This window comes from Homalodisca vitripennis, chromosome 5 (genome assembly GCF_021130785.1).
Source record: "Homalodisca vitripennis isolate AUS2020 chromosome 5, UT_GWSS_2.1, whole genome shotgun sequence".
Taxonomy (NCBI): Eukaryota; Metazoa; Arthropoda; class Insecta; order Hemiptera; family Cicadellidae; genus Homalodisca; species Homalodisca vitripennis.
The window spans coordinates 113,694,020-113,716,790 of record NC_060211.1 but is presented as its reverse complement, the minus strand read 5'-3'; the positions used below and the strand labels follow the sequence as shown (position 1 = coordinate 113,716,790).

The 22,771-nt window shown below is 30.1% G+C and overlaps 1 protein-coding gene across 4 annotated transcripts in view; it reads left to right on the top strand.

Annotated features, from left to right (window-relative positions):
* LOC124362743 (zinc finger CCCH domain-containing protein 13-like) overlaps window positions 1-22,771 on the top strand; it is an 80,411-nt gene that overhangs the window by 40,116 nt on the left and 17,524 nt on the right. For 2 of the 4 annotated variants that reach the window (XM_046817485.1, XM_046817486.1), the window contains exons 6-8: window positions 2,398-2,478; window positions 17,378-17,497; window positions 21,200-21,380. In XM_046817485.1, the coding sequence (XP_046673441.1) occupies window positions 2,398-2,478; window positions 17,378-17,497; window positions 21,200-21,380 (382 nt within the window). The remainder of the gene's footprint in view (window positions 1-2,397; window positions 2,479-17,377; window positions 17,498-21,199; window positions 21,381-22,771) is intronic. The other 2 variants (XM_046817488.1, XM_046817487.1) reach the window with 1 other exon arrangement.

Sequence of the window (22,771 nt, the reverse complement as noted above, 5' to 3'; positions counted from 1 at the left end):
TAATATTCTTATATTATATTTCATTTCACAGTAAATTACATGTATGCATTAGATAAATGCAAGAAAAATTTGAAGTGAAAACACTTAATATTTATAATATTGAACTTCTAATTTTACATTTTTTCTATTGCAATTTTTTAAACTTTCATCCAGAATCTGTATTTTAAATACAGTGCAGCATGCTAAATAGTCAATATTTGTATCAACAATATATATATATATATCTAATCCACAGTTGTTTATTTTGTCTTTCATAATACTGACAAAAAAGGTGAGAAACATTTTTGTGTTGAATTTAAAGCTCAATATTCTTCAATGAAAATCTAAATATTGGTGGATGTGCTGACCTGAAGATTTTAGAAAAAAGTGCTGATCTCGTAGAAAAATCTTATTTACAGTCAGCTCTCTGATCAACAGAACTCTAGGCAAAAGAGAAGTTATATATTTGTACTTAATAAGTAGTTTTATATATGTGCTTTTGTGGAATTTCCAAACAACTGTTTTCAATTATCAGTCAAGTGGACTCAAAATTAGCCAAATGGAAAGGACAAGTGCTTGTGCTATTTTAATACAGAATCAATGAACAATACTTTGTATAACTACATCATGAGTGTCAACAGTGTTATATCCACTAGCTATTTGATTGAAGTTTCTACAAGAAGAGAAGCAATACAATTTTGTAATATATTTTTAATACTAATTTCAACGTAACTGAAATGCATTGTATAGCAGTCAAAGTTATATTTGCAAGAACATGCCAGCAGTATTTGATGTGAATATATGTAATTACTCATCATTTTTGGTTTACTAGTTATTTTTTAATTAAGTTCTTACAACTGTGTTAACCATGAATTGCAATAAACACAATATCAACAAAGATTGCTGAAGAAACTAAACCACTTTTTATCAAATCTCAAGAAGAATTAATGATCTTAAAAGAAGCAACGGAACAAAGTGAAGAGGAGTTGTGACAAGTTAACGAAAGAAATATCAGAACTGGAATGAAGCTCACACACTACTGTTTTATATTTTTTTTAACAATAACGAAACAAATGAATACTCATAGAAGATTGTATATCATATTGAAGATCTAATAAATAGTGTTCCATGTAACTGTTGTTAAGTTTCAATTCAATTATAACAATTACAATTTTTCTTTTATTTCAGAAATAGATTAATTTTTAATGTGTAGCTCAAAATTATTTTTATCCACGATTCTATTCATCAAGACTACAGACTACAGACTTGTGAAAATTGAAGAAGCTGAAGAAATCCATTGTCAAGGTCTGCAAGGTTTATTATCAGAAAAGCTTGTGGTAAAAATTTTAATTTCATCATAACTCTAGTTTCTTCCTTGAGTTACACAATTTTATGAGTTTGTATCAGTGCAAGTGAATTATTAACTTCGGCATTAGGCAAGTGCAATCATCAGGACTATGATCATCAGATCTACATGGATGTTTCATATATACTGGAGTACTTAACACCTTAATGATCACAGGATATTACGATGATTACAAATGGAAAACTGCTTAAAATCATGTAAAAACAAGTTAATTTTAGTTGAAGATGTTAGAAAAGAATAATGAACCCCAGTATAATTTAAACACATGAACAGTTATTTGGTTAGTGAGTGGTGTATGTTTTCTCAGAATGAAAGTGTATCCTTTGGTGGTTACATTAAAGCAAAATTTATAGTACCATCTGTACTATAGCATCTTCAGAGTAACAACAGTCATTCAAGTACTACCACTTTTTAAAATTTAAATATTCTTTATTAAAATATATTAAAACAATTTTTTCTCTGAAATAACTACTGTAAAATCTTTACTTAAAATTTAAAGGTATATTTAAATTATTCTTTACTGTAATTTTGTTTATGTATCTAATGCACCATTTATACAACAATTATTACAACCAATAAAAATATACAACAAAAATATAACAAAATCATAGATTTCTATAAAAGAAATGTTACTAAACTTACATAAAATACAATTTTATGATGTCTGAAGGGGAGGTGTTGATAGTAGACATGATATATATATAAATTTATGTGCAGACTTTAAATAAATATGCGTGACTGAAAACGAAGTTGAGAATATGATTGATTTGTGGCTAAGGAATCATCAGAAGAAACTGGAACATAAAAAAATCCAACGCAAAATAGAAGCTTTAAGAAAATCATCATCATCAGTACACTTGTGTTATGCTTTATTCTGTGAGTTAACAACTAATGACTTTCTCATCTCTATAAATCTGTCTAGTGTAATTTTTCAGGCAACCTAAAATGCTGAAAATATTTGTAGTTCTTCAGTCGTCGGATCACAGGGTTATGCTGGATGATTGATAACAATATGCAATCTGCATGAATATAATTAGTACTTTTATCTTCAGGAACGAGAGGAAATGACAGACATAACATTCAACATTCTCCCCAATGGATGAATCGAGAAGAGTTTAACTTCAATCATCAAAGTTTGTATTATTCGTTGTATCAAAAACTTTGTGTATAAATTTTTCAGTGTTAGTCAGGTGCATTTTTTTAAGGGTGCTGGTAAAAATATTATAGTTCGCTGGTTAGTAAAAATATTAATTCAATTTTTGGCAGTTAATAATAATCTCTTATTGATGTTTTTTCTGGCCTGATAGCATCTTTTTTTTTTTGAAAAAAACTTCAATTAAGAATATGTCCTTAAATTTTCTGTGCCTAGTCATGGAAAAATTGCAGTTTTATTGTTTGGTCCGGATTTTATAATGTATAAATTGTATTAAACAAAATAATGTAACAAAATCAATTCAAAATTCATAAGTAATAACTCTAAATAGTTAATACATATGTATAAAAGTTACCATGTAAAAATCTGCACCTCACTACTGTTTAAGGTTTTTTTTTGCAAAGACTGTGGTTTACTTTTAAGTCAAGAGAAGTGTTTTTAAAAAAAGATGCTTTTATCGAGAGTTAATAATCTTTAAACACAGAGTTTTGTTAAATGTTGTGATTGGTTTTGCTAGTATTATCTAATTAATACTTCTAAGAAACACCTCATTTTTTGTTCATTATAATGGGAAGAAACACGGAATGAAAAGTTTTGTCATTCAACAGACAGGATGAATAAAATTCAACCCACATGTAAGAGGAAGATAGAAGAATTTCATTTTAACAAGTCAGAAGAATTATTATGTTGTTGCTCTTTGGCAAGAATAGTTTAATGATTGAACAAGTCTTTAAGCAACTTGGACGGAAGCAGAAACAAGCATAATGGAGATGAAGAAAAATTCATATTTGAATCTTTTATTACAAGAATTAAACTGATCCTGCAGGTACTGTGTTTGTGGAAGGAGCCTTTCTCTATTCATTTATAAATATATCAGTTCCCAGACTCTGTTATAAGAATGAAGCAGTCAATGCAGATATTAGTCTTAAATCATCTTCACCTACAATAAAATTAAAGGAATGGATCAGTTACTGCAAGTAACAGGTTTGAAGAGTCTGTTATGATGGTCCTCAATGTAGATGTAAAACTTTATTACATGAATAGAGATATTGAGTGAGAAGAACTTTTATGATCCACCTCTTCGTCAATGGATATTGAACTATGGAAATATTACTGCAGATATTAAGTATTAAGATAAAGGTTTATGATTAATCACTACACTTTGGGTGTAAAACGTTCATGAAAGAAATGATTAGAAGATATACTGGAGTTTTTAGAGAGTCTCCTTGTTGATCACAATGTATTGGTAATTTCAAACTACATCAAGAAGAGGACATATTTTGCCAAGTATTGTTTAAAAATAGAAACTAAATACCAATTACTACTGCATAGTAAAGAATAATTCAATTTATTGTTCTCATTGATTTTGTAGAACTGTAAAACATTATTTATTTGCGTCGTAATATGTACAGGGCTATTTTATTGTGCTAAGTCAAGAAACTATTATATTTAACAGCCAAGAGATTGTACACTCAGAGGAACAATAATTCAAAATGTATAGCCATGTTTTACCGTAATGAATTAAACCAACTATTACAAGATAACATAATTTTAATTAATTATGATCCAAACAAGTAAACATAAATTCAAAAATAAAAACATATAGGCTTTTATTGTTATTGGAAGTATTATGTTCATATTTTGTGATCATTCCAATCATACTTTTTACATGGATTTTATTTGAAACTTGTTAAATTATCAATCAATATTTTACACAGAATCAAGAAAATTCCAAAGGACAACTATAACTCCGTTTTTAACTCAGGAGCTTGTGGATGTCTTCAACTTACATGTAATACTGTTAATGTGTCAATATCTCACACAAAATCAAGAAAATTATAAATAAAAAGTATAATTGTGTCTTCAAGCCAGGAGCACGTGGATATCTTCAACTTAGATATGATACTGGATGTGACATCGTGGAAAAAGAGAACATAATCGATTAATATCTCACTCGAAATCAAGAAAATTCCAAAGGAAAATTATAATTCTGTCTTCAAACCAGGAGGTTATTGATGTCTTTCACCTTGCTACTTCGGATGTGACAGCATGGGGCATAATAAAACATGCCCATAAAAAAACTAAAGTAATTTTATAATTTTGTCCTTAATAAAGTTTATAATTAAATCAAATTTCAACTATAATTCCTTTCTAATCAGAAAAAAGTTGAATTGTAAGTGGTGTTTGTGGAACTTTGTGAAATGAAGAATTTGAAACAAGAAGAAGAAAAATATTAAATTTAATTATTGTATTCGACAATAATGTTCAGGAATTATAGTATGAAATTAATACTATGAACATTTATGTTGGAAATAAATAAGAAATCTAGAAATCAATATAAAACATGTAAAAATTGATTAATGCTCAAGATATTCTGGATTTTTGTAACTAAAAAATTAATATTGATTTCAAACTTGTATTTTTTAAATTTTGAATTATATGTCTTCACTTACTTGTAACTTTCTTTTGTGAAAATTATAGAATCTGTATCTTGTAAAACACATGTGACCAGAATAAGCTGAAGAATGGATCTAGGAATGCAGTATGTATGTATGTAAGTCTATACAACATACAATACAAAATACTTCCTGAGAATCGACTTGAAGAAATTTGCCTTAACTTTTAAGTTTGACAACTAAGTCAATTAAGCCAGTTTAAATTTTATATCCAGTAATTATGAATATTCTTACATTTATTATTGGTAAAGGCTTCTTCTTGGTCTAAAGTATTCATCGTTTTCATCTTATTCTCTTGTCTCCCAAGTATTCCTCAGAATAAGAAGACAGCTGAGCCACACCTACCAACAGTTTTTCTTTAGGCTTAAGGATGCTCCAAAAGTTTATTTCTTTAAGCATGATTACTTGTTTATTTTACTATCACCCTTCATACATTATTGATGTACTGATCTGTCAAGTTTAATATGATGAGCATATGTTCCCTATGTTTTTCAGCAGCTACTTTTTGGTGGTAGGTATTTCATTAGAGTGTAATAGCAATTGTATTCATGTTATATCGTTCTATTTTACCCTGTATTATCTTAGTCAATCTGTTCTGTGTTGAAATTGGCATATCTTCTTGTGCTTGTAGTTAAAACTTAATTAGTTATATTAAAGGCTGTGCTCTTTTTATTTAATATTTGTGTTAGTTGTGTATGTATATTTTATTATGAAACATGTTACGGGTGAAAATTATTTTTTATCTTTGGAGAAGTGGAGACTAACTGGAGATTTATTTTGTATTTAATATAATGGAACTATATTTTTGTTATAAATTAACAGTTCCGAAGTATACCATGAACCATACTTTGTTATGATGACAACTGTGGAATTAAAATATTTATAAGAGGATTTATTTGGATTCATGACATAATTTTTGATAAATTACTGGTTCCGGAATAAGAGGATAGATAAAATACACACTGAATTACAGCAAGAAGTCTCCCTCACTTCTTACAGCAAGAGCTTTGCACTGTGTATGGTGGTCAAGAAGATTAGATATTACAAAAAAGCGATTACCAAAGGCTGATTAATATGTAGCCATTATCGCTATACATAGTCAGCAGTTATGACCTGATTTTATGGTTTGCTAGATATAGCTTTTCAGTAACCAATCGTTGATTTAAAAAAAAAAACTTAAAGAAGTTGAAAACAGAAATCAGAAGAAAATAATCAGGACAAGAATAACCACTACATAATATTTACACAACATATGTGATAAAAGATATATATAGTCACAATTTATATACAAACCAGTTTTACTGTTTGGTGTATTTAAACGGTCATTTTTAGCTGTGATTGTTGGCTTATATGATGTTACACTACTGAAAGAAGAATGCTGGTTAGAAGATAATTTTACTATCATCATGATTTGAGCCCCTGTTTACACTGGAACCACTTTGAAATCCTGGTTTTTCCTACTCCAGAACAAATTATAAGAAAGTTAGAAAATGTTTTAGCAGACCAAGGGTTTATATTTGCACATTGGGGTAGTATCGCAAGCAACTTTCATGTTTCCAATCCAGTATTTGAAGATCTCCATGTGACGGAACATGTTTGATCAAGATTGAAGATTATCTTGTCAGGATAAATGCAAATGTGAATGTCAGCTGTCTAGGTTGAATGCAACAAACATGTTAGTCTTATCATCATCAATGCTTGCATTTCTATGACTAGAAAATTGTTTATACTAGTAAATAGCAAGCATCACACATTTTTAAGTACAAAATATATTGATTTCATATTATAGTATCTTACAATATTGAGACAGATGATACATACTATACAATAGAGTGTACTCATCAAGGTTCAACGTGATAAGGATGAAGAGTAAGCCTTCCTGAAATTGTTATTTAGAGGTGATCTGTTCTGTACAAATACATAGTTGTTACCCTAAACTCTTTCCAAATTTATGTTTTTAAATCGTCAATTATTATAAATATAAAGAGTGTAAAATATGACAGTTTGCTAAATTTGTTTCAAACATGCTTCTTAGAGACATTTGACACATCATATTAAAATTCTCCACCAACCTATTCATATTGGGCTTTGCAATATCAAAATTAAAGAGAGTTAAGTAGGCATAGTTAATGGAATGGTCTGCGTTAGTATTAAACTGTACGCTGTCTATGATGATTGTGGCCACTTAAGTATTATGGACTCTCACTAACCCAACTACTTTGCACTTGCTTGCAATTATAGTCCTAATGGTCGAGCTGTCCCCCAAATGATCAACCCCGTTCTCGATGTGCATGTTCAGTTTCTTTTGATTTGTATTTAGTTCAGTTAACTTTATTATTATTTATGGTAATCTCTATTCCAAAATAAATAAGTGCGATTTACTAAATCTAATTCAAATATATAAGATATTTAAAATCATTAGTACATTATTTTTAAACACATCAAATTTATCTATGTGTACACATATTTAATAAGATGATTTTAATATGTTAAGAAATGTTTAAAATTGTCTCTGTACATTGTGATACTAATTGTCTCTGTACATTGTGATACTAATTGTCTCTGTACATCGTGATACTAATTGTCTCTGTACATCGTGATACTAATTGATTACTTACATTAGACAGACATTAACACTATAATGACCAACTATGTGTGTGGTTAAGGTCTATAATCCTTTAAGAGCCACAACTCGCTGTTGTAAAAATTTAAATCCTAATTCAAAATCTAAATTTTCAGATTTATGGCTGATAGATAATTATTGTCAGTGACCTTTGTATACTAAAAACTAGACTTGAAAGTTTTGCTTCAATTTTGGAAAAGTGCAAATTCTTAATTAATTTGTTATCTAATCCTAAAAGGTAAATGTAATCCAATAATTTAACAAAGTAACTTATCATTTTATATTAATTTTTTGTGTTGTGTTATTTCTTCTTTTTTAATGCTGAACTTTTGATATTGGTGCATTTTTATTTACATCTCAATAAATTGAATTTTTTGGAATATTGGTATTAAACTTAATGATAATTACTGGAAACAAAGTTAGATACCTTAAATCCAAGCAACATATATTGATGAAATCCTTACATTCTCAAAATAGTAAAATCAATATTTAATTGAAGACAGTTAAATTAAGTCTTCAATGTATAATTTCAAATGATGGATTTGTCATCAAAGATTGTTATAACGGGCGACATCTATCTACAAAGATTGTTGTTATAATGGGCGACATCTATCTACAGCTGTGGATTGTCTCTTCCTCTTTTACACCGTTTAATTTAGTAATCCAGCCATATTTCCCAGGGTTTGTAATAAGCCCTTGAAGTTGAAGTGTTAGGCAATAGGTAGCCCTTTAAAGAGGGAGTGTCCATCTATATTTGGAAACAGTAATAGCAATGTTTTTATTTATTTATTAACAGTATTACTGCAGTATTGAATGCACTTGTTTATGAGTACTGATATGATGTGGAGTAGTGAAACTATTTTTACAGTAGATTTTTTGTAAAATATCATTTTACCTTTCTTTGGTAAAATCTCTTTTTTCTTGCGTGATTTTTAACTAGTGAAGAAATGAAGTAAGTGGCAAAAATAATGTATAATGAACACACTTAGTTGTTTTTTTTATCATTCAATCTTTATAATTGCTAATTGAGTGCCACATTACTCATTGAACCTGTTTATGACATCAATGTTTCCTTGATATTAACATGAGGGTTGCAACAAAAGTTTTGAGATATTGGCAAATTGTACTATCTACAATAATGTTATGTGATTGTCTGAGGACCAGTCGGTACTCAACAGCAATTTGGATTCATCAGGATACAAGTGACACTAATGTACAAGTCAAGAATTTATCACAAAAGCGTTTTCAAGCTATAATTTTCTGCTATTTAAAATTTGGTTTACCCAAAAAACAATTTGTAGAATATTTCAGTTTCTATTTTTGTGTAGATACACTATCTCATGTAACTGTTTTTTAGTAATATTGAGAATTTGAGTTTGTTTGCAATTTGCCTCAGGATGATAAATATTCAGGTCACATTACTCAAAAATACATGGATCGTCTGTGTGCAGTTAAGAGAACAGAAATATACTACAAAATGTGACAAACCTTCAGTAGGGATTGGATCCACAAAAGTGCAAATAATCTTGCATGATGTAATCTTGAAATCTAAAAATTTCCCAGCATTGGATGTCTCACAATTGGACTGACCAACAAAACCTAAATTTTTAAAACTCAGACCCCAAACTCTCCAAATGTTTAATGCTGGTGGTTATCATATAATTTTTAAAATTGTCACAGGTGATAAAATCTACATATCATTTTGTGATATTCCAATTCATGAGTTGTGCATGGTTGTTTAAAGATGAGCCGACTCCAACAATAATGACAAAAAATGTTCAATGTAAAAAGTGGTGTACACCTTATTCTATAGAAGCACTATATTGTTGAAGGCTATAAAGTTGGAAGTGTAGAGGACTGTCACAGCAAGTTGGTTCATGTAACAATGTTTGTCAGAAATCTGCAGGGTATGAACATTAGGGATACTATGTGGCACCTCAACAGTGCCTCATCTCACACACTTTTGAGTTTTTATTTTAATGGAAAAATGGAAATGTGGTTTTAATTGAAAACCACTAAACAATCATCTTTCTTGCCCGTTCTTATTATATGTGACTTCTGCTTAGTCTTATATATAAAATAAACAATTGTGTGGTCATAGCCTTCCCTCGTAATCTGGTGTGTTTCTTGAGCATTTTGACTTCATACCAAAAGTACATAGAAGTACTGGAAAATATTAATTTGAATACTTGTAAAGTTTCATGTCTAGCACAACACTATTCTTGTATCTCAAAACTTTTGGAGTGCCCCTCATATTGCTTAATAGGTACGTTTAAAAGTTTTCAATATGTTCCTCAATTTGAAACTTGATGAATAGAGAAATTGCGTTCATCTTTAAATGAGTTGAAATAAATTAATTAAAGTTATATAACAAAGTATATGGATTTAAAAAAATATAAAATTGGAACACAAATAGGAATAAATGTCTACAACAACCTTACTGCCTCAAAAGATTCATTACTACTTGATATTCCAGGATAAGTTGGGAAACACAGGTTTAATACTGTAATCTGTGCAACTTTTAAATTGTAAAGAATTATGTAAAAACTCATTTGGTTTCCTGATTCAGAAAGTAATTTATTTCAGGAATAATTGCAAACACTTCACTCAATCCATTTATTTTAAATATTCAATGCCAATTTTATTTTAATTTTCCTAAAATAAAAAAAATATACTAACTGCAAAAGTTTATAAGATATGGAAAAACAACTGTAATTTAACATTAGTCATTGTTAGGACAAGTAAAACGCCTACATTTATTTTAAAAGTTTTCACTATTAATTCTGATTTGCTAAATTTCTATAACAAATATCATTGGAAAACAATAGGTGCAGTTGATATCAAATTGTATTGAAAATTAAATTTAATAAATAATAATTAGTGAGGTCTGCCTTGAAGAGTCAACTTAGTGGTTCGTCTTGAAGTTTGATTGTGAGTTAATTAAATGAAACGCTGATATATACACAAATATTCAGTAAGAGATAATGCAAGTAGCTCCTGCATTACAACTACTAGTGTTGGACGTTTGGATCTCTCAGGGCAGCATGCATCTAAATAGGCTCTAAAAATTATTAAGTTTGAACTTCAGCTTAATGTGTATAGAAAAATTTGTCCAAATATTTTTGTACGACATGATTTACCCCCTACCCTATCCTATTAGAAGAAAACCCTGTTTTGTACCTTTAATTATGCATCTCTGTAAAAAAATATCCTTGTGTTTTACAAATATTATCAATACTGGATCTACAAACCCAGTTCATCAAATAAGGCATGAAATAATTCTCATTATATCAAACGTCTCTTAGTTAAAAAGAGCAGTTTTAGTTGGTTTGCAGAAATAAGACAGCTTTTTTAATTTATGGTCGAAGCTATTGTTTATATAGCTTAATTTTTTTTAGGAAATTCAAACACTTTATGGATTGTAAATATTTATTTTGAAATCCAATCTTGTTGAAGTCTTATGTCATTAGTAAAATAGTAGGTTATACACAACAGTAATGTGTAAACAGAAGCTGTAGGAACACAAAGAAAATGCTATTGATAGCACAAGAGATATTGCACAAAATGAATTGTTTTCAAAGCTCTGAACTGTCTAAGGTTTATATTTAGAAGGAGTGGACTGCAGAATACATCGTTACACTGCTAAATGTCGTCTTTCTGGAAATATGGAATATCTGAAGGATCTTAGGTGGTGAAAAAGTCTGATGATTCATGAATTGTTATAGTGTCATTGAAGTTGATATAGTTATTATTTAAGTAAAATTGTATATACAACCGATGTATTATTATAAGTATAATTGTAAATACAACAGATGTATTATTATAAGTAAAATTCTAAATACAACAGATGAATTATTTTAAGCAAAAATGTATATACAAATAGATGAAATGTATTCCACGAGATATTGATTTAAAATCTTAACTCAATCAACAATGTGAATGTGTCCCTCAATTAGAAGTGAGGGCATTTATCAACATGTGTTAGTTATAATCTTCATTTTATAGCTTGAAACTTCTTTTAACTCAAAATTGTCAAGGCATCAAGCTAAACAACAGGGGTGTATCAAATAACCAAGAAAACTCACATGAGTTTAAAATGTTATACACATAATTTTACTTCAAATATTTAAGTAACTAGATGATTAATTATTTACACAACCTTAGTTTAAGTGTTAACATTAATGTAAAATCTTTGTTATAAATAGTGGTCCTAATAGGCAACACTAGTTAGTTTTATTGAATTCTTTTATGATAAGAAAACAGCATTTTTAATCTGAATTCATGTATCTTCAGAATACTACTACAGATTAAAAAATAATAATGTTACTGTATTTAAATATTTATCGTTAAAATAACAATATAGGAGTAATAACTAATAATAGTGATCCAGGCTTAATTATAAATAAATTTAGCAAGTATTATGTAAACATTTTAGGTTTTAAAATATATTTTCAATAAATTCTTAATACACAATTTTAGTATATCATATTAAATATCTCAAGTCAAGGCGACAATGATTTGTAACTGTAGAGCACTTACTGTTGTAAAGTAACATTATCATCTGAGGTTCAGAGAGTTATATGGCAATACCCTAGCTTTAGTACATAATGTCAACCCTGCTTGGATTCTGTACATGTGACTCGGCGATGTTGTTTTTAACTGATGTTAGCAGGATTGTTTAACTATGATGGAAGATGTTATTAACCCGGGAATGAGGTGACAGCCTCTGGTAGTTACTGCGTTGAGTGGGTCGACTTGGTCTTCCAACTGTGATATAGCAGTTAACTTTCAGAACTAATGAGTTGGTTTTTTGCTTCATATTGTTAAATTTTAAAAAAATACTCATGCTACATAATAAATGATATGTGTTTTATATATCTTTATATCAGATGTAAAAATATGTAAAATAATACAAAAAGTTGTATGACCTTTTTCAAAATTTGTTTTATGTTTTCAAGTTACATGTGTAGGTTTTATACCAGTTGAGCTATCAAGACACTTAAAATGTTCAGAATTGATAGTAAACAAAATATTATAGAATACTTACAATTATTTACAGCACAAAAAATATTTTCATGGAAAATAAAAAATGTACAGCAGTGCATGTCAGCCACCTGTATATCAAACAGCCGTTAAAACAAACAATATTTCATACATTAACTATAGAAAATAAATTCTTCTATGAAGAGAGGAATTCAATAAATAATACAAGTTTATCACACAATAATGGACCGTCCTTATTTATCAGTTCATAATGTGTATGATGAACTGGTGTGTACCATCAGCAATCAAATGTAGGGTTAATAACAATTGTCTTTTATTAAAGGCAGCATTGGAATATTCAGTGGGATTTGGTTGGAGTAATATTACCAAAGTCTCTTTCCCTGTTTGTTTCAGTTTATTTTGCTGCAAAAAATGTAAATATAACCTTACAGCTGGAGTGGAGAGGATTACTACTTTCCAATAGTTAACAGCAAAATCAATGCTAGTATTACTCATTATTGGATCTTCAAAATTTAGATTATATATCATCTATAATCAATTGGATAATTGCATTGCAATTTGTATGAGAAGAAAAAGTTGTAGGAGATCTCATTGTAAGAGTTTTAAAGCTTGTTTTTAAAGGGGTGTATGAGGGAGGGATATTCAATAATTAAAACGACAAATTGGTATGGAGATATATCATTATTGGTAAAACAAGTTCAATACTTTCAATTTAGCATCAGTGAGATGGGTCTTGGTCATATGATGAGTCAACATTGATGTGTTCTGACCTAAAAATTATTTTTATCCTTTAATTGTAGAATTGTTAACACCGCTCTAACCTGGTACTGCTGTGTTTATTTGCCACGCAAAGAGCTGCTCTACAGTCAGCATCCATGTAGCGTTTTTTCGTCCACCATAATCAACTTAACAACATCTTTATTACTGCCACCAAAATCTCCTGATTCATCATGCCAGATCATGGTTAATAAATTGAGTCCACTTCCTGATCGCCATCACTTTTAGAAAATTTACACCCTGCTGAATGCTTAACTCACATCAACGCATCTGGACAAAATTAAAATTGATAAAATTTTCTGATCATTATTACAAATAATTCCTGCCATACTGTTTGAACCACAATTAAAAAATAAAATTACAGTAGCAACTTCAAAAACACATTTTTTTATTCTAGATTTTTATCTAGAAAACAACATTCTGTTTTTAACGTCCAGGCAAAAAGAAACTTCACTCTGTGGTTTTTTGATAGTTCCTTAGTTCCCCGTCAGTGTGTACATCTTCAGTAGATCTGTAGTACTTTAAATAAACACGACTGGAGGCCAAAGCATATCATCTTGCAGGTGAAGAGCCAGCTAATATATACTTTGGGATGACTAAAGTATATGGTGAAAGTTGTATAGACCTCAGACATCTTTGCAAGTGGGTGGTACAATTCCATAGTGGTAAAGACTCGTGACTCAGAAAGGCCGTTCTGACCGGCCAGTAAAAGTTTCTACTCGTTTACTAATAACTCGAATTAATGACGTTATTCATGCAGACTCCTATGCCAAAATGAAAATTACTGCAGAAAAATTTCACTTGGGTGTTGTAATAGTTCATAATATCATCGGTAAAAAGAAAGTACAAACATGTGCCAGATGTGTCACGAGTGAGTTGATGTAGGTACACAAGATTGAGAGTGTGCACATAGTTCAAGGAGCGTTATGAACGAGAAAGTGAGCACTTCCTTTATAACATTTTTACTTGTGATAGGTTCACTATTTTGAGTCAGAATCCAAAATACAAACCATGAAATGGAAGCTCACCTGTAAAAAAATTCAAAACCTGTAATCTCATGTCTACTGTTTTTCTGAAAGTCGTGATTAACTCAAACAACAATGTACAATAAACAATACTACTTGGGTATGCTTTTTAAACAAGGTGAAACGAACCATGCCGTCATGGATCATAGAAGAGAAATGAAATTCTCCAACAAGAGCACGTCCTAACACTGCTCAACTGACAGGAAACAATTGACAAAATGAGCTGGGAGGTACTACCTCACCCCCTTACACCCCATGTGATTGACATTTTTTAGGTTCACTGAGGAGGCACTATGTCAAAACAAGTTCCATGATAATGAAGATTTCAGAAAACTTTTAGACTTTGGTTCAAACACTAAGACAATGAGTTTTTTGCAGCTAATGTAAAATGTTAGTAACTCGTTGTGAGAAATGCATAAATGTTGGTGGGAATTATTTTTAAAGGTAGGAAAACTCTATGTTGTACATATATATTTTTTTCAATACCAATTTTGATCTTTCATTGATTAATGGCCTTCGTATCAAAGAATCTTCACTAAATGTTATCTAAGTTTACTGTAGTTGTGTTGTCATGTAACTCTCTGGATAACCTTGGATAATGTTATGGTACTGCTGTGTTCTTACATTACTTTTTTATTATTTAGTAGTAGAAGAAAATTGATTCTGTTTTTAAAAATAACTTAATTGTGATATCGTCTTCAGTTATTATATTAAAATACTGTATTATGTTTATGTAATTTTAACAAGTTAAGCATGTGGTAAATTATATTTATAATGTGCTTTGACAAAAAATTTGTTTTGTGTCTTTGGCAATATGGATTTGTAATAGCAATCTATGATTGTATTTTATAATGATCTTGTAATAGCATTTAAACTGTTTGTCATGAAGTAATACGCAGAGGTTTGGCATAGGCTTGAACCACTGTTTCACAGAATGCTGTTATACTGTTGACTGTGATTAACCTACAGTAATGAAAACAGTTCTTTAAAAGTATTTATTGCCAGGTTTATATGTGTAGTATAGTTGTACCCCTTTGATATTTTGTAGTGTATTATATTAAATTTATTTAACTTTCAACACAGAACATGATTTGATTTCTAGATAATTACAGGTGGAAATTTCCAATCCAGGCAGTGATTCTTGCTTACTGACAGGATTCCAGCAGGTAATGCAAAATTACATGTTTTGCATTGTTATTACACTATAATTAAACGGTTTTCCTGAAAAACAACCAGAAGAAAAGATTAAGGAGATTATTGGAAAGTGGAAACATGTTTATGGCAAATACAGCAGCTCTGTTGGGTTTACAGTTATAAATTGAATTTTGAGAAGTAAGTAACAAACAAAATGTCTGAATTATTTTAACTATTGTGATCCACTCTGAGGTTTGTACAAATGTCTTTATTGAATTATGTTAGCTTTTTCAGATGCTACTTTAGTGAAATGAATATTAAGTCTTTAAACATTTTGATGACAATCTGTTTTTATGTTTATTTTACTCATACCAAATTTGTACTGTCATGCCTTATGTCTTCTTCTTCCTTTTCCTCTCTTTCTTTTTCCTATCTCTATTACTGCTTTAATAATGACTGTATCTTGTTTTTCTTTACCATACCCATGCAATCCTACATCTTTTGCTTAGATTCTACCAGATTTTCTTGCTTTATTTCTATGTTTTTAACTTTCTTTAACTACCTTTATTTCCTTCTTCACTAAGCTTATTTTATTCTTTCATTGTCATCAATATTGTAACTAAATGCTTCTTATTTTTAAATAGTAAGACAAAAACAGTTTTTTTAAACTCAGGTTGCTGTATTTGCCACACATTTGTTAAGTTCTGACGAGGTAAGTGTGTATAAAATATTCAGTCTATAAGTAAACCACATTGTCTTTGTCATTAAATAATTTAGTTTGTTGTGTGTTTGGTACCAGAAATTACCATAATCAAAAATATGACATAAAATAATCCCATTATTTACCTATTTAGGGTTCCTACTGAAATGTCCAAAAATCTAATGTTTATTATTAATATATGTTTTATTTAAATAGCCATAAAACACAAAATACTATGATTTGGACTTGCTGTTGACACCAACACCTTCTCTCTTCCCTAGCACATTTCTTATGAGATTTTTGAGGGTTTTGCTAAAATCTTCCTAACCAAATGGCGTATATAGACTTTAATGTATAATTAATTGTCAAGTACACACTACCAGTTACAAATTTCTGTATTCATTCTTGGGTATATCTTATAGGTTGGTTCTTTTTAACTCTTTAGTTTTTAAAATTTGTATTAAAAAGCTTTTAAAGTTTTAAATTTATACGTAACTTTGTATCTTCGATTTAAGAGCAAACATTTTAACAGGTATAAAATATTATCTTTTTGAGGTAAAACGCTCAATTTTTGCAGAACATCATTTCTACTGCTTACTAATCTTAAAGAAGTATATACATAGTTTGATTAATGTTAGAATGGTGTTGGAAAACAAATATTTACAATGAGTTAAAAAATAATGTTACAAACATGTTTTTCTAAAGTTTGGTAGCTTTTTTGTGGACATTTTTCAGTAGAACCTTCCCTTAAATTTATTAAAACATCAATATTTAGAATGATTTAAAATCTTGTAAATACTCAAAGACCAAAGCTAATAAAGAGTTTTCTCAGGTTTTATAGTGAGCACAAAATTATACTTTGATTTTAAATTATCTTTAATAACTTTGACTCACAGTATCTCTCATTAGAGAGACAAGAGTTCTCAGCACTCAGCATACTTTGTCTTGTTGTTTCAAAAAAAATTTTAAGTTTCCCAAATATTTAGAATTAATTATTGCCATTTATTAAGAATAAATGTAGTCTTATCAAAATAAACTAGAAAATTAATTAATTTCTGATTAAATTAATGTTTTAATTAATGTGTGGCATAAAAATAATTACTAATTTGGTGCAAGAAGATTTGTTGAGTTAATATGTTTCATGTTTGATTACCCTTTAGATGAAGGTGCTCGCCCACTTTTCCTACGAGCAGAAGCATCTGCCAGCGGAAGCAAGGACAGAACTACGCCTGTAGATGAATACCGAAGGATAGTGGCTATTGATCCTTCAAGAGTTACAGGTAGGTTCTATCTTGTCAGTGACAACAATAATGTTGAAGTTACTTTCCTGTAACAACTACTTAATAAATTGATCATTAAACATCATAGAATTAAAATTTGCTTGATTTATATTGTCTTGTTTGTTGAGATATATTAATTTTTGTTTCTTATGGTGTCAAACATATTAGACAAGGTAGGAGTGTGCCACACCATGTATTGTGAGATAGGTCTAGCTGAGGTGTATGCAACATTTAACCCTTTGAGGTCTCAATAAAAATTGCTTCGACTGTCCTCAGGTCGTATTTAATTTCTGTTAGTTTACAGTTCTTTGACAATACACAAATGCAATTTTTAAATCCCTTTTTCTGCTACTTTTTATTTTTTTCTCTTTATATATCAATGTAAATAACCTAAAAAGAATATTTACATTATTTTATAGTATTTTTTTATAACTTTAAGTAACATTTAAAAAATATAAAAAAGAAGTATAAAAATATAAAAACATAATTTTTATTTTTTTATACATATGTAATAAACCAAAATTACATGAATACAGGTGAAAAGGCACTAGGATCTCATCAGATACATGTTATTCATTACTTACTAGGTTATCTGAAGTTTTTTTTGGGTGTGGCATCAATAGAGGCAGGCCTACCTCGTTTTCGGTTTACATTTCTCACGTTGCCAACAAGTTGGCGGATTAGATTCTGTCTGAACCTCCTATGTCTCACAGGTTTATCTACTGTCATGGAGTACAGAATATAGGCATTTACAACTGATGTTTCAATAAGCCAAAAAAAAAAAGCTTCTGCCACCATTTTAGGGATTTTCTAGTGAAACCATAACTAGATATATAGTTATCAGAAATGTCCACCCCACCCATGTTTCTGTTATATTGGCAGATTACACTAGGTTTGATAATTGTTTCATTAATACCTTCTCTGACTATTTTAGACACTTCTTCTGTCTGGTTATTGCAGTAAGTTGACAGCATTGTAACCACTCTCTTATCCTTCCAAACCAAAGTCATGCAGTTGTCTTTCCGACATGAAATAATTTCATGACGTTTTATATTTTTCACATTTTTGGATTTTATAACATCTGGTAGACCAAGTCTAGAAGGCATGATTGTACCAGTTAAATGTACTTCCATTTTGAGTAATTCTAAGGCCAAAAAATAACTGGTATAAAATCTATCAGTAAATACATTTAGGCCTGATACATCATTTTCTTCCAATAGTTTGGTTACTAAATGCAAAACTATCCTAACAGTAAATGGCTGTTCAGGGTGACTCAAACTGTTGGTTGTGACTGAACCATAATATGGCTCAATTGCACAAATGTAACCATTGCAGGAATCAGAAAGAACATAAATTCTCAATCCCCATTTGATAGGTTTTAGTTTGTTATAACATTTGAAAAGAACTTTGCCTTTGAAACCTACTGTACTCTCATCAACAGATACATTTTTACTAGGACAATAATGTTCTCTGAATTTACAATCAAGGTAGGTTGCAATCTTTTTTACTTTACTTCTTGTTAGGGGTGTTTGGGCAGGCCTATCCTCCGGTGCACACAAATGTAAAGTCCAAAAAATTTGGAAAAAACCTATCTCTAGAAAAAATGTCTTTGAAAAAAGGTTGCATTTGTAACCAATCTTCACTAAAATAATCTTTGATTTCACTTTTTCTATTCATAGCCATGTTCAGGATAACTCCTAAAAATGCTTTCATTTCCTGTATATCTACATCTCTCCAAGTATGCCAGATAGATCTTTTTTGTAAAGGAATATTTTGTTTGATTTTTTCCTTGGCATAGCGGTTTGTTTCTGAGGTTATTTCACTAATGAGTTCATCAGTAAAAAATAACTGCCAGTAGTCCAATTCAGTGGCCATTTCTTTACCTAATGGGGGCCTAAAATGAGGATAGTTATTGTAAATAAACTTGTGAGGGGGGTCATCATTTTCCTGACACGGGTTCCAACCTATATTATAATTTTGCCTTGGTCCAGCCCTAAGCCTACTTTGGGAAACATGTCTAGCTCTTCCTCTTAGTCTACTAGTTTGCAGCCTAGGCCTACCTCTATTATTTGCATCTCCTTGTCCTACTTCTATCACATTATCCACGAATTGATCAAATTCTTCCCCATCATTACCTAAAGTTTCCAATCCAAACACATCACTTTCAGCGTCTAGGTTACCGTCATTTACCACAATGTTTTCAGAAGAATTTTCACTATGATTCAACTCACAATCACTATCACGGTCTTCTTCAATAATCTGTTGTTCATTTTGGATACTAATTTCACTGAAAATACTATCACAATCATCTAATTCATCTAATATTTCGTCATCGTCAATAAAACTTGTACTTGGACCAGCCATATTTGTAAACACGACGCAAGTGCAGACGTCAGTTGTATTGGTCTTCTATTTTCACTTCCAATGCCTCCTATATCGTGAATAAAGATCGACGTAGCATTCACGTAACCAAAATAGAAGTCCAAAGTACCGAATAACTCAAATACCGAACAGCAATAGGTTAGAAATGGCCAAACAAGCAGTGACATTATCCGGTCGACCTATTGTCAACATGCGAGCGTTCAGCGAAACTGCCGCGGTCGACCTATAGTCGACGACCGATCGCAAAGGGTTAAAGTCTAGCTCATTTCATTTGGCTATACGTGTTCCTATGTCACATATTTAAATGTCATATGATTATACTTAGTTTGTTTTTTGAATTTATTAATTGTATGATTTCTTTGAGACCAATATTTGCTATTGCATAGCCAAATCCCATTAAGTGACATGCAACCATTATTGAACTCTATCGTGCTTATATAAAAGAGAAGTTTCATGCAAAATATCAAATCTATGTCAGTTTTTTCACAAGATCATACAGAGAGAAAAGAACATTTTCCTGGTCCTCATGTGATATGTAATATGCTTCGCTAACAATCATACAATTAATTATTGCTCATAAACTTAATGTATTTAATTATTTTGAGATGTTTGTATAAGTATTATTAAAAAAATAATATTGCAAATATTATAGAAAATTGCTGAAAAGAGTTTAATAATAATACTGCTCTATTAATATGGCTGTAAATGTAAACTTTATAACACTAAACTCAGATTAAAACAAAAATATATTACGTTGATTACGTCGATATTAAATTGATTCCTCATCTTCACAAAAAGATATACTGGCACATTAAATATCAGTGTAATTATTTGAGGTAGTTCCTTTATTCCATGTCCTGTGTTACCACCTTGATTATGATAAATTAATTAATTTCTCCAATATTAATTAATGAGAAAAATTGTTAGTAGTCATGTTACTTGTTCATTACATAGATCTCTTGGAAAATTAAAAATTCTGTATCTTTCATATGTTTCCACATAATAAATCAATCGTCTCAATATTGAATAAACCACTAAACGAGTGGACTCATGCAGTGGGACGGATCCTTTACTTTTGCAAACAAACACAAGACCTGCTAGCTGTATCTGGGACGTCCCCAGCCAAGCCACACACCATTGTACCTTAGACTTGTCCCTACAAGTACATAAATGAAAAGGGAAAAGGCCTATGAAACAAAAGCTATATAACTAAATTAGTAATTGAATTTCCAAAAGAGACCACTATGTGCCCCCTGACACTATTAATTAGTATTAATTTTAAAGTGTTAATGCAGGACTTATAACAATTGATATTTGTAGGATCTCATGAAAGAGAACGCTCACGTGAAAGACCAAGGTACTCTCCTGGCCCCTATGAGGAGAGCAGAAGAACATACTACCCTGAGAGGCCACGTAGCCCATATGAGTCCCGACGCCGCTCACCAGTACCAGTACGAGAACGAGAAGATTATTTGGAACCTAGAGAAAAACCTCGTGAGAGGTAATTTATATACTATTACTTTGATACTATATTTTAATTATTGTATTTTACTTTTATGTTTCCCCTTTATTTTCAACAACCAATTTTAATTTTTTTTTAACTGATTTGGAAACTAGACAATCACAAAATTGGATATATAGACACACAAAAATTATATTATTTGTAATAAAATTACTGTATACTTTTTTTATATAAAATGAAAATTTACAGGTAGTCATTTTAATAAGTTGTAATGAATTTTGAAATTTTTATATTTAAAATCGGTTGAACTATCTGATTTACATGTTCTGTAATTTCCTGTATTTCGTTCCAGCTACGTGTCATATTTCAACATTCCTCGATTCCTGTGTAGGACACACCATACTCTTAGATAGTTTACCAATTTTTACAAATTTTAAAAAGGTAAAAGAAACTTTAAAAATTAATATCACTAAATACCTTTGGCAAATACAGGAATTCAAAAACTGTAATGCAACAAAACGTCAAGTAAATTAGAATTTGTGTTGCCATTTTTCAACCATCCAAGTTAAAGGCCAAACTTATGCAACAAATACAAAAAATGTAACCTTAAAGAGAGGTATTGATAGGTGTAATGAAAGTCATACCTTGTTATTTGGAGTTTTTAGATTTTACAAGTTTGAAATTGGACCTATATTTAAAATTTGAAATGTGCTGAAAAGTGACAACTGTTACATTTTTTTTTAAGTACTTTTTTGGTAACCTAGGATGAAAATTTTAAGTTGCTAAAAAAATAATGAGGTAACCGTAAAAAAAAAACTGAAATATGTATAACTTAAACATTTTTTACCACCCTGTATATAAGAAGCGAAATAAATGTTATACATTTTTCAAAATGATCAATGATCAAAAGAGAGAGGCCTTTAAAATAAGGTATGGCTCAGCCTACCTTAATGTTTTGAAATCTTTCAAAAATGGTACTTACCTTTCTGCAAATGCCATTTTGGGGAGTTTAAAATTATTTTCCCAAATTCCTTGAGGTTGAAATATGAGGTTTTCTTTCAATTGAAGAAGATAGCTTTCTCAGTTCAGCTGCTATATATCGCAGACTGGTCTGCTACTGCCTGTAGTTACAATAACAGTGGTATTAAATTATTAATTGAGATATGTACATTCAGTGTAATGTAAAATGTATAATAGATACGGATTACAACATTTTGGCATACTGTTCACGAAAACCAAACTCCTCTAAACACTGGCTACTTTTGAAACTATAAAATGTACTTTGGTACATTGGCTAAGTTAGTGAAGTCTTATCTCTTCTACCTGGCAGTCGAATCAATATCTCGAGAACAAAATGATAACAAAGATAGTAAAATCATGTGACGTTTAACATATATCATAGTAACTAATGTAGCTAAATTGGTGCATGA